Source organism: Schistocerca americana, chromosome 4 (genome assembly GCF_021461395.2).
Source record: "Schistocerca americana isolate TAMUIC-IGC-003095 chromosome 4, iqSchAmer2.1, whole genome shotgun sequence".
Lineage (NCBI taxonomy): Eukaryota > Metazoa > Arthropoda > Insecta > Orthoptera > Acrididae > Schistocerca > Schistocerca americana.
The window spans coordinates 350356674-350373496 of NC_060122.1; the positions used below are offsets into that span (position 1 = coordinate 350356674).

Sequence of the window (16823 nt, forward strand, 5' to 3'; positions counted from 1 at the left end):
GATGGTAAATCACAGCATCATCTGTAAACAATCTAAGATGGCTACTCAGATTGTCTCTTAAATTATTTATATAGAACAGGAATAACAGAACTTCGGAAATAACTGATATTAGCTCTGTTTTAAACTTTTCATCAGTTACTACAAACTGTGACCTTTTTGACAGTCACACAAGTGAGCCAGTACTCCATAGATACACAATTAGATTAGAAGTCACTTGCGAGGAACTGTTTCAAAAGCCTTCTGCAAATCTAAAAATATGAAATCAGGTTTACATATCCATGAACAACACCCATTACTTCATGAGAATAAAGAGCTAGTAGTGCTTCAAAAGAATGATATTTTCTGAATTCTTGCTGGCAGTTTGTAAATAATTTTTTTCTTCAAGATAACTCATAATGTTCAAATACAGTACATGCACCAAAATCCTACTGCAAATTGATGTTAGTGAAATGGGTCTGTAATTCAGTGGATTGCTCCTATTTTCTTTCTTGAGTACTGGTGTGACTTGTACAACTTTCTAGTCTTTAGGTATGGATCTTTTGCCAAGTGAGTGATTGCGTATGATTGCTAAATATGGAACTATTGTATCAGCATATTCTGAAAGGAACATGACTGGTATAAAATCTGGACCAGTGGCCTTGCCTTTATTAAGTGATTTAAGCTGCTTTGCTACACTGAGGATATCTACTTCTAAGTTACTCATGGTGGCAGTTGTTCTTGATTAAAATTCTAGAATATTTACTTCATCTTCTTTGGTGAAGGAATTTCAGAAAATTGTATTTAATTACTTTGCATTAGTGGTACTGTAATCAGTAACATCATCACTGGTATCGCACAGAGAAGATTTTGATTGCGTCCTTCTGCTGGTGTACTTTACATACAACCACGATCTCTTAGGATTTTCTACCAGATTTCAAGATGGAGTTTCACTGTGGAAAGTATTAAAAGCACTTCACTTTGAATTCTGTGCTAATTTCAAGTTTCTGCAAAACTTAGTCAATCTTGGGGTTTGCGTTCTTTTAAATTTGGCATGCTTTTATTGTTGCTTCTGCAACAAAGTTCTCAGCTGTTTTGTGAACTATGGGAGATCAGTATGATTTCTTATTAATTTGTTTGTTATATGGCTCTCAATTGCTGTTGATACTATTTATTTGAATTTAAACCACATCTAGTCTATGCTTACATACTAACATTGGAATGAGTGGAGACTCTCTTAGGAAGACATCAAGTGGATTTTTATTTGCCTTTTTAAGTATGGTAGGTGCATTTTGCATATATTTTTGGTGGCTTTGGATGTCACAGTATTCAGTCCTGCTGCAACAACCTTGTGGCCACTGATCGCTGTGTCCATCATGATGTTCCCTATTTGCTCAGGACTATTTGTTGCCAATAGGTCAAGTATATTTTTGCAGCCATTTACACTTCAAGTGGGCTCCTGAACTAACTGTTCAAAATAATTTTCTGAGAACACATCCAGAGTGGTTTCATATGACATTTTATGTTTACCACTGATGTTAAACATGTATTTTTCACCAAAATCTGTAGGGCACATTGAAGTCAGCACCAACTGTAATTGTATGAATTGTCTATCTATTTAAAATGAGATTTTTTTAAAAACTATTCAGCAGCTGTATTGTCTGAGTCTGGCGTCAGTAAATTGGACCAGTTATAAATTTGATCCAGTTGTCAGGTACAACTTCTGCACATATTAACTCACAATAACTGTCTACTTCAATTTCACTACAAGGTAAACTGCTCCTGACAGCATAAACACTCCATCACTAACTGTATTTAATTCATACTTTATGAACACAGTTAAGATCAAAACAAATTGCAAAATGATTTAGTAAAGATAACAATATGGTGAGAAAATTGGTAGTTGACCCTAAATAATGAAAAGTGTGAGGTTATTCAGATGAGTGCTAAAAAGAAACCATTAAAATTCGGTTACATGATAAATCAGTCAAATATAAGCACCATAAATTCAGCTGAATACCTAGGAATTACAATTACAAACAACTTAAATTTGAAGGAACACATAGAAACTGTTGTGGGGAAGGCAAAGGCATTTTATTGGTAGGACACTTAGAAAATGTAACAGATCTGCTTGTGAATCCTCTCTTAGAATACTGCTGCATGGTGTGGGATCCTTAGAATCCTGAGAATTTTTGCACTTCCTTCTTTCATCTATCAGTTAAAGTATTTCTTTTGTTACCTCAGGTTTCTTCATAATTACTGTCCTTATACTTATATTTGTTAGTCCAATTCCTGAGCTTGCTCTTTTTACAGATGTTCATTCCTCTTCAACAGGACTCCCCAATGAGGTATTCATCACTGCATCATCTACAGCTCAGGAAACTTCTAGCACACATCCTCAATTCCCCAGAACATCTCCCCATGTTGATTTTTCCTGAAGCTTCTCTTAAGATTCAGACTTCTCTCCAACATTGCTAAATTGTGGTCTGAATCTATCTACTCCAGGGAGCACTTTACAATCCAACATCTGATATTAGAATCTCTATCTAGCCATGATGTAATCCAGATGGTATCTTCCTGTGTTTCTAATCCTTTTCCAAATATGGCTTCTGCTCTCGTGAGTTTTGAATGGCATATTCACTATTACAAAAAATGGTTGACATGGCTCTGAGCACTATGGGACTTAACATCTGAGGTCATCAGTCCCCTAGAACTTAGAACTACTTAAATCTAACTAACCTAAGGACATCACACACATCCATGCCCTAGGAAGGATTCGAACCTGCGACCATAGCAGTCACACAGTTCCAGACTGAAGTGCCTAGAACCACTCAGCCACCCTGGCCGGCTTCACTATTACCAACTGAAGTTTACTGCCAACTTTTTTTAGTCTCTCTTCTCTCTCATTCATACTACTGAGCCCATATTCACCCAATAACATCACCTGCTATCCTTTTCCTTGCAGCAGCATTCCAATCCTCCATGATCATTAGATCATCATCATTATCACGACATTTATCCATTCAATACCCTCCTATTCTCTCTTTAGCTTTTCATCTTTTGCTTGTTGCATCAGCATGTCACATGTACTGTTGTTGTTGCTATTGTTTTGCTGCTAGTTCTGATGAAAATAATCCTATCATTCAGCTGTTCAAAGTAACTCACTCTCTGCCTTTCCTTCCTACTCTGAACTATATCTGTATTGAACCTTTGCATCTCCCTTTTCAAATTTTGTAGCTTCCCTACCATATTCAACTTCTGACAGTCCACACACTGACTTACAGAATGTTAACATTTCATTAGTCATTTAATCTTTTTCTCGTGTTCACTACTCAGTTGGAAGTCCCCACATGGAGATCAGAAGCTTCTGCTAATGGAGAGATCATCATGACTCTTCTTCCCTTAAAGGCCATATGTCTTCTGGATACACATTCTTCCCTTAGAGGCCATATCTTCTGGATACACTCTAAGCCTCTTTAATGCAGTGGTTTCTATTTTCTTCTGCATTGTCATTCCATTTATTATTGGTGATTTTTCTGCATTTTGTGGCAGGTTCTCAGACTAATGGCATGAGGATGACCTGAACCAGTATCCACAACTCTGTTATTAATTCAAAATTTGAGTTGTGGTTGGTATCAAACCTGTGACTTTGATTACTAATCAAAGGTGCTACCCCTTATCTTTTCACACAATTTACCCAGTTGACTGGAATATCAAATTTGCAAGCAGTGCTGCTCCAAAAGAAATGTTTATACCTGCTTTAGGAACCTCCAGAAGGATTCAACCTCTCAGTGACCTTCTCCTGTCATTCCAAACTCCACAAATACTTACAGTAATGAAGTATGGATGTACACTGTAGATGGGATTATGTGCTTTAGACTCTCTAACAGCAGGCTGTGGGTTCTTTCCACAGTAAGTCTCTCTTTCACAGAATATGCACTAAAATGAACATCCCTTATAGACTAAAATTAGGGAATGGGATCCAAAGCTGGAATTCAGGCTTTCACAGTTTCTGGGGCATATAAGGAGATAGAAGAGCACAAAGCACATTTAAATTCTGATGCAATATACAATTTTAATGTATTAAAAATAATTAATTCAGCACATAGTCTATGGCATTCTTTCTGCTACATTGGAACATCAATCCATTGAAAATGTGATCAGAAGAGTGTTTAAAGATTTTCAGATAAAATGGGAGAGTATAAAAGAGATTGGTTCACATGTTGCTGGGAGTACATTTCCTCCCCCTTTTCATGGTTAAGAATTTATAGTGCATTACGGGAACTGAAATATGTAAAATCACTGGGTAAAGATACTTCATTGAGAGGAGTAATGCATAATAAAAAGGAATTTGCAGTGATTTTCAATTATTTCTGCCCAGAAAAACAAATTGAAATGAAAACTGCTTTACGATGAATTCATAGCTACCCTGATGTCAAATTTATAGGAGACATCTCTCGGGTACAATATGCCCACTTTTGTTTGTGTTGAACAGCTCCTATCAGTCCAAAAGTCAAAATCTCAATTTGTCTTTTCCACGTTGCCAACACCTTTCATTGTCATTATTCCCAAATGTGTTTATATCTTGCCTTGTATGAACCATACTTAGTCAATACCATCTCACAACATTGCATCCAACCAGCACATATACCTACTAACAGGTTCTATTCAATGGTATCACAATTAACTTATTGTTGTTGGTACCACTAACCCATTTTCTGAACCTATTCTGGCAGTCATTAGGGTTTAACATGCCATTGACATTGAGGTCATTTGAGTCTATTAATTATGACTGAATGATTGTATGTTCACTAATAGATACATACACAGCAATTCTGAAGCCATTTTGTGTGCCAGTTTTGCATCACATAACATTACTGGGCAGATGGGATGATTTTCTCCAGCAATTCTGAATCCCGCTTTAACCATAGCACATCGGAATCTTTCTGTGTTTTTGAGTACACGTGATATAAAACATCCATCATTAATAACTAGATCAAGTGCCTGAAACAGAAAAAAAGAAAAGAATAAATCTGTTAGTATCCAATATTCATGGAAATGCTGTAAACACACATAAGTAAATGTTTCCGAACAGCGGCTCAAAAGAAGAATGTCATTATTGCAGCAATATATAGACTTACTTTTATTTAATGGCTTACTAGCTTAGTGCCTGCTCCTTCTGTTATACAGACTATATGATCTGCACATATATATTTTTCTGTAAGCAAAATTTTTATGTTCCGAATTTGGAACACCTTCTAAACTCTTCACACTAATTGAGGCCATGGAAGCATCGTCTTTTCCAAATGTACTTCTGACGAAAAAGTGATTATGGTAGCTTAAGTTCAAGGTTTTTGTTATTCATGCCTTTTGTGTTTCTGTTAATATATTTCCATAGAAAGTTTCATCTGCTGCTACATATTTCTTTATATCTAACTGAGAAGAGAAATACCAGTTTTCATAGATTTAGCTTTAAAATTTTTCTAATATAACAAAATTTTTCTTAAAAATTTTGATGTCCTATTTTCCCCCATTATGGGGGAAACACATATTGTTTTATTACTGATAGAGAAACCAGATATAAATTTTCATAGATTTAGCTCTGAAAATGCTTTCATGATAAAATAATTTCATAAAACTTTTCATCCCATACCTCAACCCTTTAGAGGACTGATTTTTCAAAAACACTGAAACCCATTTTTTGTGTTTCTAACAAGAGAAGTCAAATACTAGTTTCCATGATGTAACTTTATAAATGTTTTAGTAGTTGTCTGATAACGTCTTATTTTCTAAAAAAAACTTTGACCCATTATTTGACTTCCTTAGTGGTTAAATTCTTAAAAATGCTGAAATACATTTTTTTTATTTCTGCCTGAGAAACCAAATACCAATTTTTGTAGTTCTAATTTAAAAATTTCTTAGTGATGTTATATTTTCAAAAAGGCTTTTATCCAATATTTCACCACTACAGGGGTGGAATTTTGAATGATCTCTTCTTCAATGATGCCTACAGTATAAGATCCACACACTCCCCAAAGTTCGAGTTTCTATTCTCAGCAGTTTTGGCTGGGCAATGATGAGCCAGTGAATCAGTCTGGCCCCATTTCACACCACTTGGGTATTGATTTTGCAAAAACAGTGAAACACATGTTTTTTTATTTGTAACTAAGAAGCCAATACCAATTTTTATGGATTTAGCTTTAAAAATGCTAGCATAATGAAATATTTCCATAAAAAGTTTATCACCTGCTAGTAGGTGCTGAATTTCCGGAAGACAATTAAATGTGTATTTTTTTAATTCCTAACCAAGAGCTCAAATACAAATTTTCGTTGATACAGCTTTAAAATACTTAATTAGTTCTTTAAAAATGATTTATTTTTTAAAAAAATTCACCCATTATTTCACCTCCACAGGGGTGCAGCTGTTGTCCCATACCATATTGGAGGCATGTACTGCTGCTGCGAGTGGTCATTTTGAACAGAGCCTGTTGTTGTTGTTGTTGTGGTCTTCAGTCCTGAGACTGGTTTGATGCAGCTCTCCATGCTACTCTATCCTGTGCAAGCTTCTTCATCTCCCAGTACCTACTGCAACCTACATCCTTCTGAATCTGCTTAGTGTATTGATCTCTTGGTCTCCCTCTACGATTTTTACCCTCCACGCTGCCCTCCAATGCTAAATTTGTGATCCCTTGATGCCTCAAAACATGTCCTACCAACCGATCCCTTCTTCTAGTCAAGTTGTGCCACAAACTTCTCTTCTCCCCAATCCTATTCAATACCTCCTCATTAGTTATGTGATCTACCCACCTTATCTTCAGCATTCTTCTGTAGCACCACATTTCGAAAGCTTCTATTCTCTTCTTGTCCAAACTGGTTATCGTCCATGTTTCACTTCCATACATGGCTACACTCCATACAAATACTTTCAGAAGCGACTTCCTGACACTTAAATTTATACTCGATGTTAACAAATTTCTCTTCTTCAGAAACGATTTCCTTGCCATTGCCAGTCTACATTTTATATCCTCTCTACTTCGACCATCATCAGTTATTTTACTCCGTAAATAGCAAAACTCCTTTATTACTTTAAGTGTCTCATTTCCTAATCTAATCCCCTCAGCATCACCCGATTTAATATGACTACATTCCATTATCCTTATTTTGCTTTTGTTGATGTTCATCTTATACCCTCCTTTCAAGACACTGTCCATTCCGTTCAACTGCTCTTCCAAGTCCTTTGCTGTCTCTGACAGAATTACAATGTCATCGGCGAACCTCAAAGTTTTTACTTCTTCTCCATGAATTTTAATACCCGCTCCAAATTTTTCTTTTGTTTCCTTTACTGCTTGCACAATATACAGATTGAATAACATCGGGGAGAGGCTACAACCCTGTCTCACTCCTTTCCCAACCACTGTTTCCCTTTCATGCCCCTCGACTCTTATAACTGCCATCTGGTTTCTGTAAAAATTGTAAATAGCCTTTCGCTCCCTGTATTTTACCCCTGCCACCTTTAGAATTTGAAAGAGAGTATTCCAGTTAACGTTGTCAAAAGCTTTCTCTAAGTCTACAAATGCTAGAAACGCAGGTTTGCCTTTTCTTAATCTTTCTTCTAAGATAAGTCGTAAGGTTAGTATTGCCTCACGTGTTCCAACATTTCTACGGAATCCAAACTGATCTTCCCCGAGGTCCGCTTCTACCAGTTTTTCCATTCGTCTGTAAAGAATTCGCGTTAGTATTTTGCAGCTGTGACTTATTAAACTGATAGTTTAGTAATTTTCACATCTGTCAACACCTGCTTTCTTTGGGATTGGAATTATTATATTCTTCTTGAAGTCTGTGGGTATTTCGCCTGTCTCATACATCTTGCTCACCAGATGGTAGAGTTTTGTCATGACTGGCTCTCCCAAGTCCATCAGTAGTTCTAATGGAATGTTGTCTACTCCTGGGGCCTTGTTTCGACACAGGTCTTTCAGTGCTCTGTCAAACTCTTCACGCAGTATCTTATCTCCCATTTCATCTTCATCTACATCCTCTTCCATTTCCATAATATTGTCCTCAAGTACATCGCCCTTGTATAAACCCTCTATATACTCCTTCCACCTTTCTGCCTTCCCTTCTTTGCTTAGAACTGGGTTGCCATCTGAGCTCTTGATATTCATACAAGTGGTTCTCTTCTCTCCAAAGGTCTCTTTAATTTTCCTGTAGGCAGTATCTATCTTATCCCTAGTGATACAAGCCTCTACATCCTTACATTTGTCCTCTAGCCATCCCTGCTTAGCCATTTTGCACTTCCTGTCGATCTCATTTTTGAGACGTTTGTATTTCTTTTTGCCTGCTTCATTTACTGCATTTTTATATTTTCTCCTTTCATCAATTAAATTCAATATTTCTTCTGTTACCCAAGGATTTCTATTAGCCCTCGTCTTTTTACCTACTTGATCCTCTGCTGCCTTCACTACTTCATCCCTCAGAGCTACCCATTCTTCTTCTACTGTATCTCTTTCCCCCATTCCTGTCAATTGTTCCCTTATGCTCTTCCTGAAACTCTGTACAACCTCTGGTTCTTTCAGTTTATCCAGGTACCATCTCCTTAAATTCCCGCCTTTTTGCAGTTTCTTCAGTTTCAATCTGCAGTTCATAACCAATAGATTGTGGACAGAATCCACATCTGCCCCTGGATATGTCTTACAATTTAAAACCTGGTTCCTAAATCTCTGTCTTACCATTATGTAATCTATCTGATACCTTTTAGTATCTCCAGGATTCTGCCGGGTGTACAACCTTCTTTCATGATTCTTGAACCAAGTGTTAGCTGTGATTAAGTTATGCTCTGTGCAAAATTCTATCAGGCGGCTTCCTCTTTCATTTCTTCCCCCCAATCCATATTCACCTACTATGTTTCCTTCTCTCCCTTTTCCTACTGACGAATTCCAGTCACCCATGACTATTAAATTTTCGTCTCCTTCACTACCTGAATAATTTCTTTTATCTCGTCATACATTTCATCAATTTCTTCATCATCTGCAGAGCTAGTTGGCATATAAACTTGTACTACTGTAGTAGGCATGGGCTTTGTGTCTATCTTGGCCACAATAATGCGTTCACTATGCTGTTTGTAGTAGCTAACCCGCACTCCTATTTTTTTTATTCATTATTAAACCTATTCCTGCATTACCCCTATTTGATTTTGTATTTATAATCCTGTAATCACCTGACCAAAAGTCTTGTTCCTCCTGCCACCGAACTTCACTAATTCTCACTATATCTAACTTTAACCTATCCATTTCCCTTTTTAAATTTTCTAACCTACCTGCCCGATTAAGGGATCTGACATTCCATGCTCCGATCCGTAGAATGCCAGTTTTCTTTCTCCTGATAACGACGTCCTCTTGAGTAGTCCCCGCCCGGAGATCTGAATGGGGGACTATTTTACCTCCGGAATATTTTACCCAAGAGGACGCCATCATCATTTAATCATACAGTAAAGCTGCATGTCCTCGGGAGAAATTACAGCTGTAGTTTCCCCTTGCTTTCAGCCATTTGCAGTACCAGCACAGCAAAGCTGTTTTGGTTAATGTTACAAGGCCAGATCAGTCAATCATCCAGACTGTTGCCCCTGCAACTGCTGAAAAGGCTGCTGCCCCTCTTCAGGAACCACATGTTTGTCTGGCCTCTGAACAGATACCCCTCCGTTGTGGTTGCACCTACGGTACGGCCATCTGTGTTGCTGAGGCACGCAAGCCTCCCCACCAATGGCAAGGTCCATGGTTCACCCATTATTTCACCTCCACAGGGGTGCAGCTGTTGTCCCACACCATATTGGAGGCATGTATTGCTGCTGCGAGTGGTCATTTTGAACAGAGCCTGTTATGGTCAATTGTCTTGTTACTTGTCAGGATTGACATGACTAGTGTATGCACTTACATTGTTCTTTAGTGCGTGCTACCACAGGTATTGCACAAGTATCAATGTGGGAACTTTTCAAAATACGATATCTCATAAATAACTCGCACTAGGATCCTGCAAGTAACACTACTGAGATTCTAATTTACCCCACTTTTAGTTTGTGAATGGCATTGTTCCATTTAAAAAAACTATGTTTGCACAAAAAATATGCATTCCAAGTATTATTACAATCTGTTGGTTGGCTTACAATATGAGCCCCTGACTACCAACCCATTCTATGAAAACTGGAGATCAATAACACTTTCCACTTCTGCAATATTTGTGATGCAGGTTTTAGGTGATTCACCTCATACATATAGACAAAGTTACAGAAAATGCAAACAAATTTTTTTTACTTAGCTTTTCTGAATTGTGTGGGAAGGAACGGCCCCTACAAAACATTTTCAGTCCTGCAGTCCTGACCTACGTCTTTGCTAGTGACTGTCCCATAACCACTTCTGCCCCTTTCACCTCCCAATATGTACCATTAATATACACTTACATTTTATTCTTCATGGTCTCTCTCTTTCCCTGTTACATCTCACCCTTCCAACCCCAACTCCAACGTCCTCTGCCTGCACCAAAATCCTACCACATTCTCTTGCAGCCTCTCCCTTCCAGGTATCACGTTCCTCCTCCCCAACCCTTTCCTATCCCTCTTGCCTGCCCCTTTAACTCACTTCAGCCCTCAACTCAGAGGGGCTGCACCACTGGAACAATCCAGTGGGCTAAGACAAGGTTGAAGGGTGAGAGAATGTGACTGTTTGTGTGTGTGGGTTTCTTTGTTAGCTGAAGAAACTTTTTACCTGAATCCTCAGCAATGTGTTCATATTGTTCATGTGCCTGTAGCTTGCTCAGTGACTCAAGTGTTTATTGTTACTCATTCCATTATTTGTATTCCACACAGGACTTTTAAGCCTACAGTTTTTTTTCTAATGTATCTCCTTTCTTGTTTAGTAGAATAGTTACAACATTGTTTCCATTTTGAGGAATTATATTCCTGTATAAACATTTGGTAAGCAGTTTTAATATTTCTTTTCCTCTACATCTGACCATTTCCATTCAAACACTATCAACTCCTCGCATCTTCGTTTTGCTCATACCTTGAATGGTTTTATATACCTCTCCTGGCATCTCTTCCAGAATACCTTTATTTTCACTACCAGTATTTCTGTATCATCAAATGCTTCTAACATTTCCACTCTGTTGTTAGTTACTGTGCCACCTCCCACCGTAAGTGGTGGAATGTTACATGTGCCAAACATAAGTTCCTCTTCTGATTTTCAGGTTATTATTGTTTCCAGTTGTTTCCCTTACTAAATTTTCAGTTTCTCTTCTCTGGAAGACAGTTCTGAACAGTTTTATTTAGTTCTGAATATTCTATTACATTCTTATTATCAACTGTTTGAAACTTTCACCTTTTTCTTAGTAGCTGTCTTCTTCCAGTTTACATGTTCTTTACCTTTACTTCCATCATAGTTAGATAATATATTGATTTTTTGAATTAAGTACCTTTTTAAAGGATTTCTCCTTATGTCTGTGCATGTAGGATCTTCATTTTTTGAGACAGTAAACTCAAGGCTTATTCAGCCTGGTTTAACTCATTGTTTTTAATATATTCTGAAAATCAAAATTTGATTAGTTTCTCCCTCTCTATTTTGTTTCTATTTTTAGTTTTATTTATTTATCACATATATAATTTGGAAACTTAGAATAGTTTTATTCCCATATAACATGTACCTTTACAGATACAAACTTGTATTGGCTGGGAGTGCATGCAGTTTACATTTAGTGTTGCAATTTTATGTCACAGAGTTTTCTAAATTTTTTTTTCCCCTGTCTGACAAAAATGTGGAGCACCCAGAACACATGGTGAGATGTTAATGGAACTACATACATGTACAAACAATTGTTCAGTATGCAAATGATTAGAGTTGCAGTTCTCTCTGACAGAACAACCACCATAGTGGATTAGTGTTGTTTGTGTTTAATGTTGTTACCGTGGCTGGTAAGGTATATAAAGGGCACAAACAGTATCAAATGTGGAGTGATCACTGTGAAGGGCTTGGCGATGCCATTTACTTATGTGAGTGTGTGTCATTAGCACCGTACAAGTTTGAAAGTGGCTTCATCATGGATCTCCATTTGGGTGGAGGTGAAATTGTGCAAAATCCAGAATCCAGATTTGTGGGGTATTTGGATATGTCAGTGGCCCAACATTGGACTGCAAGAGGACATTAGGACAGGTATAATTGTCATAAACGTTTGGGTTTACCACTTCTGACCACCATAAGAGAGGATCAATGTAATGTTTATTGTAACATCGGCCTTGGGCTGTTAGCTGCAATGTGGTGGCATGGTGGTCAAAATAACATGTTTGCAGAAGGACTGCAAGATGGGCTAGTGAAACACCACACTATGCAGTGGTAATAGCTATAGTAAGTGGGTTGATGTCATCACACTACAGCAAGACTCTTGTTATGGGCTACATGAGAAGCTGCCAGGTTTTGGTGTAACAAGTGGGTGTCAGAGGTGAATAAATGGACAGTGGTAGTTCTTTGGACTCCAGCAGCAGCACCATGACACCTGGGGTATACTGGGTGATGAGATGACTGGGCATCAGCAGTAGCAGCCATGAGTTTGAATCCAGTTAGAGCCTGTCACTTCAAGCACCGAATTACTTGTGGGTCTTGGTGCCACAGTACCACTGACCTCTCAGCTGCACTAGCTACTGCCACCAGAGAGTTCCTTGTAAGACTTGATGCCTCAGCACAAGCTACCATCCAACTTCTGCCAAAGGGGCAGCAAGTTGCGTTCCACAAGAATAAGCCATTTGTTGGTGGAACATCATTGCAGCACAACACACAGTGACACTGGTGCCATGGCTGTAAGCTACTGAGGCTGCCAGCAGCTACTGAGGCTGCCAGCTGCACTCCAGTCTGTTGGCAGCATCATGTGCGAGCCTATGCAAGCATCCCCTCTATCCCCTCACTTGGATGGAAGCAGCCAGACATGAGCCAATGCCAGCTAGGGTCAACAGACTGAGGCCCACTGAGCTAATGATGCTGTGTGTAATTAAGGTTGAATAAATGCCTTTTTTTTTTGGTCAGCATTCTTTCTCCTACCCCGATGTCACCACCACTCACCTTACTAAGGGTCAACTGTACTCAAAAACAGAAATGGCTACATTTGGAGTGGTGGCATGGATGGGAAGTATGGGCTGCTGGTGAGTGACATTGCACTGTGTTCGACAATGAATTGTGGTCCTGCACTGTCCATGAAGACCATCATCAGCAAGTATGGTGGTGAAGTGGAGAAAGGTTGCATTCATCCAACATTTTGAAGAGGCACAGTAGTATTACTCCTGGCATCATGGTGTGGGGACCCATTGGGTATGAGTTCAAGTCATAGCTCATGTTGATTGAGAGAACTCTGATGACACAATGGCACATCATGGACATCCTGCATTCTCATGTGTTATCACTCATGCGAAAATATAGTGGTGCCAGGTTTCAACAGGACAATGCTCAATCGCATATGAAACGTATGTCTATGAATTTCCTGCATGATGTTGAGGTGCAGCAACAGCTAACTAGATACCTAGATCTACTCCTGATAGAATGTGTGTTGGACTAGTTCAGATGTCAACTCTGTCCCAGTGTCAGCACTCTGGATATCAGGGACCAGTTACAACACTGTGGGTCAACTCACCTTAGGAGAGGAGACAGCAGATTTATAACATCCACCCTAACTGAATCTGTGCATACATCCATGTCAGAGGGGTTGTAATGTCATAGTGATAAGCGAGCTTATACAGACAAGTTCTTTATAAATTTGACTGAATATTGTAATCACTAAAATAACATAACATTTATTAAAAAACTAAAAACCCGCCTTGATTGCAAAAAAAGCACTTAGCATTAAGTGTTAACCCAGGTTTCGGCATAGATAACTACACCTTCTTCAGAACAACAATAAAACCTACAAGTTTTTTTGTTGTTATGTAGAAGGTGTAGTTATCTACGCCGAAACCTGGGTTAACACTTAACACTAGGTGCTTTTTTTGCAATCGAGGCAGGTTTTTAGTTTTTTAATATATTAACCAACGATTGCTGATGCACTGCGATGTTGAAGGTTTTTAACATCACATTCCTTGTCAACCCATGAAATTTGATTTTGTTTCCTCTTTCCCTTGTGGTTGTTTCACATTCTGTCAGGCAGTGTACATTAGTGTGCCTAGAGTAGACATGCACGTTAGTGGTAGAACTTTAAGTGTTTTAAACAGTGGATTACATGACTATCTAGCTCTGCTCCATGTAATAATCCAAATGGTTTTAGTTTGGATTGTGAAGTTCACCAGAGCTGCTGGGGAATTTTGCCAGAATATATTCCAAGTGTGCAATAAAATAGGCACACATTAGTGACTGCTCATTTAGGCATTCCTCTGAGCCCTTATGAAGATAACATACTGTACTAGCTTGGCATTAATCTTTTCAATTTTAGATTACTTTATATCCAAATGGCAAGAAATTTTGTTGCCTCTTCATTCAGAGTGGAGTCTTGGTTGATGGTGGTCTCTGGATAATGCAAGACTTTGATTTGACAGTTACTGAAATTTAATGAAACTGTTTTCCTGTTGTTTAATATCAGCTGATTTAAAAACTGTTGACAGTTTACTAAGTTATTTTTTAACATGTCTGATATCTTCTTTTCTTCACTCAACATTCTCTTCTTCACTTAATTCTCCCAATTTTCTGGCAATTTTAAATTTTATTTTACCCCATTCTTCAGGCATCAAAGCTTTATGTAATTTTGCATAGGACACCCAATCACTCAAATCATAATCAGCCTCCTCCTTTCCTAAACATCCACAATTAAAATATTTCAGGCTGTTAAGGACCTGTTTGAAGGGGATACTGATGTATGTTTTGGAGAAAGACCTAAAGATATTTGTATTATGCAAGAGGAAGTGGTTGCGAAAGCTAGAATTTTGTGTGTATGTATGTGTCTGTTTGTGTTTCTATTGACCTGTGCTTTCGTATAGTAAGTCACATCATCTTTGTTTTTAAATATATATCAGCATGTCAGATAGATTTCTGTAAAATGTATCCATACATGCCCCAGGTGGCATTTACACACCAATAATTGCTATATTCTCTCTACCCCATTTTAGATTTATTGCAGAAAATTCTGTGATTCTTTCTAGACAGAATGCACTTACATCAATAACTCTGAAATTAGTTGCTTTAATAGTGAAGATTGCTATGCCACCACCAGACTTGTTTTTCCTAATAAAGGCATAACAAAATTTCATGGAGAGTGGTTGACAAATGCTAATTAGGTCTTCATTGTACCAATGCTCAGTTATGATTAAAGTATCAAGTTTATCAATACATGTAATAATATATAGATCATTGTGGTTGTTTTTAAAGACTAATGAAATTCTGGTGTATGAGATTAATTCTGAGTTTCTCCTGCTGAACTATTAAGGATGATTTAGGGCTACCAAATCATACAGCAGGCTTTACAAGTTTCCCAGGCTTGGTTGTGCAATTATGCGGCAACACACTCATTTTCTTTGCTTTGTGGAGAATTTCATCTAATTTCCTCAACAATTAATTTGCTTACAGTCTTTTTATCTCTTTTTTTACCATACCATACCATGAGAGATTTCTGACATTTACCAGGGGCACATTGCGAAACTTATTACATATTGTTTTAAGCCAAACATTTGTCTTGTGCACTTCCAAGTTCACTATAGACTGTTTCATTAGATTGTGTCTCTGTAGAATATTAACAATAATTACTTTAGTGTTAATCAACATACTGAGTGTCACTTTCATGTCCCTGATAGCATTATTTGCTTGATTTTGTGCTATATCATTTGTACCTCCCATGATTACGAGACATTCATGTAATGGAAAAGACTCCCTATTTTTCATATATGGCTTCACCAGAGCTGAGAGAGAATCCAGCTTGAATGTGAGTCACAGTTGTAAAGTCGTACTGGATACTAGTGATGTTTTGCGCTATTCCATGCCCATGTCTATTCCAGCAGTTTTTTTTTTTTTTTTTTTGCAGTTTGGAATATTGATCTTTCTTTGCACCAATTTAAATTCTACATCTTCCGCTATTTCATGAGGCGTCTCATACCTGTTTTTAGTAATAATGGCCAGAGAGCTTTCTTTTGTTTTAGATATAGGCCTACAGTTGTTGAGCAGGCACTGCTGATTAGTTGTGCTCACTTTTTTATTTAGTAGAGAAACTTCAGCCTTTAGACACTGAATATCACTTATTCAGTATTCAACTAATGTTGAAAATTTGCACTTACAGTCACAATTTTTAGCGTCTGATATTTTACCTGTGTTTTTGAGGCAACACTGAATACAGTTGCAGCTTGTCATGAATTTGTGGCTTTCTTTCACTGATGGATAAATTTTAGCACATTGAAAATAGAAAGAATGTTTACATTCCATACAGCTGATGTCAGTTTTCAACACTTTTTTGCATTTTATATGCTTTTCATAATCTAAATCAGAGTTTTTATGAGGACTAAGGAATGTTGTACTTCTACTTGCTGCCATTTTACATCCTGAATCAAGGATGTTGGACATGTCTTGGTATACAATTTGAAAATAAGAAAAATCAAGTAATTCATGTATACAGATATTTACAATAACTACTGTCCATTGTCACTCCTTTCTCTATTTTTCTAAAATTTTTGAGGAGGTAATGTACTACAGGGTTGTTATCCACATGTGGAGTAATTAGGTACTTAGCCATTTAGTTCTTAAGAAGCATAAAGCGGAAAATTATCCTAGTTTGTTTGTGTGACGCAAAGAGAGAAACCACATCATTTGCATGGGAAAAAATTATAGTGGGTTTAATAATGCCCCACT

At 37.7% G+C, this 16823-nt stretch overlaps 1 protein-coding gene across 1 annotated transcript in view; it reads right to left on the reverse strand.

Moving 5' to 3' along the window:
* Positions 1 to 16823, reverse strand: part of LOC124613477 (2-amino-3-ketobutyrate coenzyme A ligase, mitochondrial-like) — a 152264-nt gene that overhangs the window by 16999 nt on the left and 118442 nt on the right. The window contains exon 7 of the mRNA XM_047142184.1: positions 4803 to 4980. Coding sequence (XP_046998140.1) covers positions 4803 to 4980 — 178 coding nt within the window. The remainder of the gene's footprint in view (positions 1 to 4802; positions 4981 to 16823) is intronic.